Source organism: Bison bison, unplaced genomic scaffold (assembly GCF_000754665.1).
Source record: "Bison bison bison isolate TAMUID 2011002044 unplaced genomic scaffold, Bison_UMD1.0 scf7180017846412, whole genome shotgun sequence".
Taxonomy (NCBI): Eukaryota; Metazoa; Chordata; class Mammalia; order Artiodactyla; family Bovidae; genus Bison; species Bison bison.
In genome coordinates, this window is record NW_011476985.1 from 13,622 (window position 1) to 23,281 (window position 9,660).

The 9,660-nt window shown below is 37.7% G+C and overlaps 1 protein-coding gene and 1 pseudogene across 1 annotated transcript; both read left to right on the forward strand.

The window, feature by feature from the left end:
- Positions 1–3,663: 3,663 nt before the first annotated feature.
- LOC104988271 (olfactory receptor 8K3-like) lies at positions 3,664–4,605 on the forward strand. The gene has a single exon (XM_010839553.1). The coding sequence runs from the start codon at positions 3,664–3,666 to the stop codon at positions 4,603–4,605; it is 942 nt and encodes a 313-aa protein (XP_010837855.1).
- A 3,821-nt stretch (positions 4,606–8,426) lies between these two features.
- On the forward strand, positions 8,427–9,331 carry LOC104988278 (annotated as a pseudogene).
- Positions 9,332–9,660: the final 329 nt, after the last annotated feature.

Consider the following 9,660-nt stretch of genomic DNA (forward strand, 5'->3'; position numbering starts at 1 on the left):
TATTCAAAAGCAAAGACATTACTTTGCCAACAAAGGTCCATTTAGTCAAGGCTATGGTTTTTCCTGTGGTCATATATGGATGTGAGAGTTGGACTGTGAAGAAGCCTGAGCACTGAAGAATTGATGTTTTTGAACTGTGGTGTTTGAGAAGACTCTCGAGAGTCCCTTAGACTGCAAGGAGATCCAACCAGTCCTTTCTGAAGGAGATCATTCCTGGGATTTCTTTGGAAGGAATGATGCTAAAGCTGAAACTCCAGTACTTTGGCCACCTCATGCGAAGAGTTGACCCACTGGAAAAGACTCTGATGCTGGGAGGGATTGGGTGCAGGAGGAGAAGGGGACGACGGAGGATGAGATGGCTGGATGGCATCACTGACTCGATGGATGTGAATCTGAGTGAACTCCGGGAGTTGGTGATGGACAGGGAGGCCTGGCATGCTGTGATTCATGGGGTCACAAAGAGTCGGACACGACTGAGTGACTAAACTGAACTGGTTGCTTTTCTTTTAGTTGTTGACACTCCATCGTGTCTGACTCATTGTAACCCCATAGACTGCAGCATGCCAGGTCTCCCTGTTCTTCACCATCTACTGGATCCTGCTCAAACTTAAGTCCATTGAGTTGATGATGCCATCCAACCATCTCATCCTCTGTCATCCTCTTCTCCTCCAGCCTTCAATGTTTCCCAGCATCAGGGTCTTTTCTAATGAGTCAGCTCTTCACATGCAATGGCCAAAATACTGGACCTTCAGCTTCAGCATTAGTCCTTCCAATGAATATTCAGGATTTATTTCCTTTAAGACTGACTGGCTGGATCTTCTTGCAGTCCAAGGGACGCTCAGGAGTCTTCTCCAACACCACTGTTCAAAAGCGTCAATTCTTCAGTGCTCAGCCTTTTTTATGGTTCAACTCTCACATATATGCATCACTACTGCAAAACCATAGCTTTGACTATACAGTCCTTTGTTGGCAAAGGACACCTTGTTCCATGTCTGGTTCCATCTGTTGCTTCTTGCATATGGGTTTCTCAGGAGGCAGATTAGGTGGTCTAGTATTACCATCTCTTTAAGAATTTTCCCATTTGTTGTGATCCACAGTCAAAGGCTTTGGCACAGTCAATGAAGCAGAAGTAGATATTCTTCTGTAATTCTCTTGCTTTTTCTATTATCCAACAGATGTTGGCAATTTGATCTCTGGTTCCTCTGCCTTTTCTAAATTCAGTTTGAACATCTGGAAGTTCTCGATTCATGTAATGTTGAATCCTAGCTTGGAGAATTTTGAGCATTTCTTTGCTTGCATGTGAGATGAGTGCAATTGTGTGGTAGTTTGAACATTCTTAGGCACTGCCTTTCTTTGGTATTAGAATCAAAACTGACCTTTTCCAGTCCTGCGGCCACTGCTGAGTTTTGCAAATTTGCTGCCATATTGAGTGATCACACCATTTTTGTTATCTGGGTCATTAAGTTGTTTTTTTTTTAATTTTTAATTTTTTTTGGTTCTTCTGTGAATTCTTGCTAGTTCTTCTTAATATTTTCTGCTTCTGTCTGGTCCAAACATTTCTGTCCTTTATTGTGCCCATATTTGCATGAAATATTCCCTTGATATCTGTAATTTTCTTGAAGAGATCTCTAGTCTTTCCCATTCTATTGTTTTCCTCTATTTTTTTTCTCCTCTATTTCTTTGCATTGATCACTTAGGAAGGCTCTTATCTGTCCTTACTATTCTCTGGAACTCTGCATTCAGATGCTATATCTTTCCTTTTCTCCTCTGTCTTTAGCTTCTCGTCTATTGTCAGCTATTTGTAAGGCCTCTTCAGACAAACATTTTGCCTTTTTGCATTTCTTTTTCTTGGGGATGGTTTTGATCACCACATACTGTGCAGTGTTGCAAACCTTGGTCAATTCTTTTACGTTAAAAAATCTACATTCTAGTCTGGTATCATTCTGTTTTCTGAGTAATATTCATGATAAGAATGATGTCTTCTGAGGACTATTCATATGTATCTTTAATTCACTGTACTTATACCTCTGCATTTAATGTTGTATGGATGCTATTTGCAGCCTTAATGTGAAAGCAGACAAAAAACATTCTGGAAATGTATGATACATATAAATATAGATAGATAGATACAGATGTATGCTTGTATATCCTTTTTTAACTTTTTTCAGTATGCGACATGGACATGAGTCTGAGTGAACTCCGGGAGTTGGTGATGGACAGGGAGGCCTGGCATGCTGTGGTTCATGGGGTCGAAAAGAGTCGGATACGACTGAACAACTGAACTGACTGACTGACTGATTGTGTAATATATAACAATTTAAAACTTTTCTTTTTCTATAGATAACCCTTTTATCCAAAGGAAGTATTTATGAAACTTCATTATCTAAAACCAATTTTAGTTACATCACAGTCTCTCGAGTTACTCAGTTTCCTCATTGTGACTTCGGTTTCTCCTTGGCTAAATATACTGTCCGTGTTACAAATAATTCAGTATATGTCAGTTTTAATGAAAATGCAGTTGGGGAGGAAGAAAAATGTTACATTTTAAGTAAATATATATTACATATTTTAAGTTATATAGAAGATTAAAATACCTAGAGCAAGAGCTCACTGATGGTCCCAGTTGCAGTCATGCGGAGGGGTCATGCGGGGAGTGGGCACACTGAGGGCTGTTTCCTGGGTAACACAGCCCTCAGTCTATTCACCATCATACACCCAAGAAGGAAGTCACACAAAAATAATTTATATATGCATGTGTAAGGAGAATCCCATTCAGGTAGCGTGCTTTCTCCACTAAGAAATTAAAAGCAAATGCACACAAAAATTCTATGTATTAGACATTGAAGGGTATTTTCAGATAACATAAATGGAATTAAATGTTTAAATCTCATATATCTTCCCAACAACCTGGCAGGAAAGAGATTGAAATAACCTACCATATTTGCCAGGGTACTTGTTTGCATATACAAAAAGTATAGCTGTAACAGAGATTATATCAACCCATATATGTTATATGGAATGTTTCCCTGTTAAATAAAAATAAAAACACAATGTGGTATGATGTTAGAACTCCCTTATTTTTAAACCTCTGTTCAATTCTGTATAATTCCTTGTTGCTACATCAAACACTTTGTGATCCCACAGATTGTATCCACTGAATTTTCTTGACAAGGATACTGCAGTGGGTTGCCGTTTCCTCCTCCAGGGTATCTTCCAACCCAGGGATTGAACGCATGTCTTCTGAGTCTCCTGCATTGCAAGCAGATTCTTTACTCACTAAGCCATTGGAGAAGCTCCTTTGTTGTTTTGGGGGCAGCCCTAATATACTAGGATAAATACCAGTCTCACTGGTTTCTAACTACCTCCAGTGCTGACAACCAAAATGCCACAAAATACTGTTACATGTTCTTTGGGGGGTTAATCTTCATCAGTGAAAAACTATAGGTCTCTCTTTTTCTCCAGATGTATATTTACCTCTCTTTTTAATTTCTATTTATATTTGTATGTTTTATTTATAGGATGCAGAATTTTTTCTTTGTGTTTAAAATATAATTTAAATTTATTTTATTTATGTCATGTATGTAAACTAAAAGAAATCACTAAAGTTCATTAATGATATCATTGACTATATGATGTCTCTATTAAAATAGGTTCTCTGGTTAAATGGAAACACACAATGGAACAGTGCTGAGCGAATTCATCCTCATGGGAATCACAGACTGCCCTGAGCTGCAGGCTCCATTGTTTGTGCTCTTCCTCATCATCTACATGATCTCAGTGGTGGGCAACTTGGGCATGGTCATCCTCACTAAGGTGGATGCCAGGCTACAGACACCCATGTACTTCTTCCTCAGGCACCTGGCACTTACTGATCTGGGTTATTCAACATCTGTAGGACCCCAAATGTTGGTAAATTTTGTTGTGGATCAGAATAAAATTTCCTATCATTTGTGTGCCACACAGCTGGCTTTCTTCATCATGTTCATTATTAGTGAGATTTTTATTCTGGCCACAATGTCCTATGACCGCTACGTGGCCATCTGTCACCCCCTGCTTTACACAGTCATCATGTCCCAAAAGGTGTGTTGGGCACTGGTGGCAATCCCCTACCTCTATAGCACATTAGTTTCTCTTCTAGTCACTGTAAACATTTTTAATTCATCCTTCTGTGGCTATAACATCATCAGTCATTTCTATTGTGACAGTCTCCCCATATTATCACTGCTCTGTTCAAACACACATGAAATTGAATTAATTATCCTGGTCTTATCAGGATTTAATTTGATTTTCTCTCTTCTAATAGTCCTTGTGTCTTACCTCCTCATCCTCGCAGCTATTGTCAGGATGAACTCTACTGAAGGTAGGCGGAAGGCTTTTTCTACCTGTGGATCCCACCTGACAGTGGTCACCGTATTCTATGGGACTTTGATATTTATGTATGTGCAACCAGAGTCCAGTCATTCCTTTGACACTGATAAAATGGCATCTATATTTTACACCCTTGTTATTCCCATGTTGAACCCCTTGATCTATAGCTTAAGAAACAAAGATGTAAAATACGCACTACAAAGGACATGGAAAAAACTTTGCAATATCTTTCCTTAAAAGCCACTGTCAATGTCATTCCTACAAACTAGGTTGGCTACTTTCCACCTTGTGGTGGGTGCTTTCAGAGGGAAAAGCAAATACATATAAGATCATCATGAATTTGGAGTATTCTACTTGATAGTCACACTCCTAAGTGATATAAACACATTGGCAAAAAGAAAAAGGCAAAACCTTTGCCATCTCTGAGAAGTGATGAAATATAGGCATAACAATTAAGTATATTTTAGAGGACAGTAGAATAGACCATCAGAGCAATCAAGGACTGTGTGTATGCTATGTGAGGGTAAGGAAGAATAGTAGGTACAGAAGGGAAATTTAAATGACTTGATTGCCACAACTTGATCATAATATGTTTCTGTGTGAGTTATGGAAGTTTCCCCCCCACTTATATGTGTTAGTTTCTTGCATTTGTACTTTGTTATCTGTCTTTCTTCAAATGTGGGGAATTCTTGCCCATTATTTCCTTAAATAAACTATTTTAGTGGTGTTGTCTAAGTCCCTTAGTATCTCTTCACTAATTATTATTACTATTAATATTATTATTATTCACTCCTCATACTCAATACTTTAAAATGACTTGAGTTTAATTCCCTGATTATTAACCGGATTGTTCTAATCTGTTGGTGAAACCAAGTAGTAAAATTTTAATTCAATTGTTATGTTTTCGGCTTTTGAGTTTTTGATTTGGTTCTCTTTAAATTACTTTCTACCTCTGTTTGTGTCCTCAGTTTGTTTATATATGGGAGAGTTATGTTTATTTGAATTGATCTATTTTCCTTGTTTCCTTGTGATATTTCTGTGTGTTTCTTTTGTGATGCCCTGTGATATTTTGTTAAAAATTTGGCATTTGAAAAAAGCAAGCACTTCTCCCATGATCTGTGGTATGGACTCTCAAATCAGACTGGCATAAAAACTCAAAAGTCCTGTCTCTATCTCTGTCTACACAGGAACACTCACAGAGGCAGACATGTGATGTGTGTATCATGTAGAATTTGTTCACAACATATCAACATGTCAAACTTAAGGCTTTTTATTGGCCTATATGTTGTAGTAGTGTTCATGATAGCTGAGGATGAAAAAACAACAACATATACATTTATAAAGAAAAGATCCACAACTTTCTTTATGTATTTTTTACTGTAATGAATAAAGAAGAAAAAAAACACATCATGGTATATGACAAATAATCAGCAAATTACATTAAACAATGCAATTTGCTGTTCAATAATAATAGGTAGACAGTAAAACATATGTGCACAAAATATGACAATACTGCAAAATATATTGATCATGCAAGGCTTACATGAAGCACAGTAGAATCTGTGAATTGAGACAGAAAAATGAGAATGGGTATTGCATGTGGTAGTGAAAATGTTGAATTCAACATTTCAGTACATTAAAATGTAATGAAAACAAAGCAAGTGAAAGAGAATTCTGTAATAAAATGATACTGATGCTGTATGGAATGAGAATGTAAAATAGAAGTAGCTAATTCCTCTCCTTAGAGTTTTAAAAAGAAAAAAATAAAAGGGAAACATGATCTTATCTAGACACATCATATTATTATATTTAATGCATTTAAACATTTTAAATAAGACAATGACTTAATACATCTCCATTATGCTATCCACTTAAGGAGATCACTGAGGAGCTACAGGAATCCTGAAGGGCTTGTACTATGGATAAAATATATCTTAATCCAAATCTTTATGAGGTTGTATTAGGGTGAACCATAGGAACAGAATTAATATGAACCAAAGTATGGGCTGCTGCCTATGGGGTCGCACAGAGCTGGACTTGACTGAAGCGACTTAGCAGCAGCAGCAGCAAGTATGAGGAAAAGGAAAATGAAATGCACAGAAATAATTCTGACTAGGCTATTGGGAAACACAAATTGCTCAAGACTACTAATAGCCACATCTCCTCCCTTGTTGCTGTTAAGATTTCAAATGCTTCAGGGATAATCAAGAAATTGCTTGGCATCTCCTTAGGGAGAGTCTCAAAGGCCAGAAACGAATCCATAAATTGTTCACAATATGTATTTTATGAAGCACATGAGAAAGCCATGACAGAGTTTTCATTACAGGTAAAGATAGTATATTTTGTGTGGTGCCATATTTTACCAATATCTAGATTGTCTGATGATTTGCAATATAGCACTGATTCTACGCCCCTTGTAGGCATCAAGTTGGTCATGGTGAGGGCACTGAGGACTCTTACATGGAAACACAATATCTATTCATCATCATACCTCTGAAAAAAAGTTCAGTCACACAAACAGAATTTGTATGTACATGTATAAAAAAAAAAAAACCTGTTTTAGGTAACTTGCTGTCTCCATTAAGAAATGAAAAATAAATATCAGGAAAATCCTATTTAGCTGACATACGAAGATATTTCCAGGTTCCATGAATATACGGAAAGATTTCATTCTTAGTTATCTTCCCAACAACCTTGCAAGAAATAGTTGATTTTGCTGATGGGTATAAAGATATTAGGGGCTTCCACTATGGCTCAGTGGAAAAAAATCCACCCGCACTGCAGGAGACAAGGGTTCAGTCCCCTGGAGGAAGGCATAGAAAGCCACTCCAGGATTCTTACTTGGATAACCCTGTGGATAGAGAAGGCAGGTGGGCTAAGGTGCATGGGGTTGGGAAGAGTCAGACACAACTCAAGTGACTGAGCAGGCATGCATGCATAAAGAGATTAAGATAGCTTGTATTTGCCAAAGTACTACTTTGTATGTACCAAAAATGTACATATAATGGATTATACCGTCTATGCACACTTCTCAAAATGTTTCCTGATACGAAAGCTGATTATGTTTAACATGATCTGATAGAATTTCTTTAACTTCAGATCTCTTTCCAATATTAGGCAAGTGTGTTCATCATTTCATCCTGTGCATTCAGTAGACATAAAGTCTTTCACATAAATATGTTTTAAAGTGAGGGCTTCTAAACATTCCCATCCATAAAGAAGCTAAAGTGTATATCACTTCTTTTCCTTTCTGTTTTTTATTTACCTTTGTATGGATCTATGTGTGTGTGTGCTAAATCACTTCAGTTGTGTCTGACTCTTGGCTACCCTATGGACTGTAGCTATGTGCACACACATGATCAGGGTTCGCCAATCTTAGTTCTCTGACATTTTGGGCCGTATAATCCTTATTTGGAGAAGGCAATGGCACCCCACTCCAGTACTCTTGCCTGGAAAATCCCATGGATGGAAAAGCCTGGTAGGCTGCAGTCCATGGGGTCGCTAAGAGTTGGACATGACTGAGTGACTTCACTTTCACTTTTCTCTGTCATGCATCAGAGAAAAAAATGACAACCCACTCCAGTGTTCTTGCCTGGAGAATCCCAGAGACAGCGGAGCCTGGTGGGCCCATCTATGGGGTTGCACAGAGTTGGACACGACTGAAGCAACTTAGCAGCAGCAGCAGCAATCCTTATTTATTGGGTCTACCCTAATCTAGTAGGATGTTCAGAAGCCTCACTAAATCTTAACTATTAGAAGCCAGTAGTATCTGTCCTGCAGTGATGAAAACCAAGATTGTTCAAAGCATTATCAAATATTCTTTGGAGGACAAATTTTCCCCTTTGGGAAGCTACACATCTCTCCCTATCTCCACATGTATTTCTATCTTCATTTCTGTTAATATTTCTATATATCTAGGCTTTATTTCCAGGCAGAGAGCATAGAGTATTAATAAAGCTTAAAATGTAAATATAGATATATAAAATGCCAAAAATTTACCTAAATGTACTACATGACTGTGCTATCTCTGTCAAGAATAGATTTTCCAATAGGCCCAGATGGGAAAACACAACAAAACACTGCTGAGTGAATTCATCCTCCTGGGAATCACAGACCGCCCTGAGCTGCAGGCTCCACTGTTTGTGCTCTTCCTCATCATCTATGTGATCTCAGTGGTGGGCAACTTGGGCATGGTCATCCTCACCAAGAGGGACTCCAGGCTACAGACACCCATGTACTTCTTTCTCAGATACCCGGCTTTTACTGATCTTGGTTATTCAACAACCAAGGTACCCAAAATGTTAGCAAATTTTGTGGTGGATCAAAATAAAATCTTGTATTATTTTTGTACAATACAACTAGCTTTCTTTCTTCTGTTGATTATTCATGAACTTGTTATTCTGAAAGCAATGCCCTATGACTGTCACCCTCTGCTCCACCCAGTCACCATGTCACAAAGGTTGTGTTGGGTGTTGGTTGCAACTCCTTATTTCTATTGCACATTTGTGTCTCTTCTAGTCATTGTAAAGATTTTTAATTTATCCTCTGTAGCTACCACATCATCAAACATTTCTATTGTTACTGTCTCCCCTTGATATCTTTGCTCTGTTCAACTACACATGAAATTCAATATATTATTCTTAGCAAGTTTTAGTTTGATAGTCTTCCTTTTGATAGTTCTTGTGTCTTACCTTCTTATTCTTGAATCCATTCTCAGGATAAACTCTGCTGAAGGCAGGCACAAGGCTTTTGCTACCTGTGGGTCCCACCTGACAGCAGTCACCGTGTTTTATGGAACATTACTACTTATGTATGTGCAACCAGAGTCCAGACACTCCTTTGACATTGATAAAGTGGCATCTATATTTTACACCCTTGTTATCCCCAAGTTAAATCCCTGATCTACAGTTTGAGGAACAAAGATGTAAAATATGCCCTATAAAGGATTTGGATGAAATTATGAAATATTTTTTTTTCCTTAAAGATCACTATCAATGTGATTCTTGTAAATTAGTTTCAGGACTTTATACTTTTCTATCTGTGCTTTCAGAAGAAAAAGCAAATATAAATAAGTTCTTCACATATTTTAGAGAATGGCTTTTGCATGTCACTCACACTTCCAAGGGATATAAATCCATTCGTGTAAGAAAAACAGAAGAAAAAAAACTTTGCCATTTCTGAGAAAAAGAAATGAAACATAAGCAAAGTAGTTAAATTAATTTTTAGAGTGTATTAGAATGAATTAGGAGCTGTAGACCAGGGAATAGTCAAGAAGATTGGGCATGCTATGGG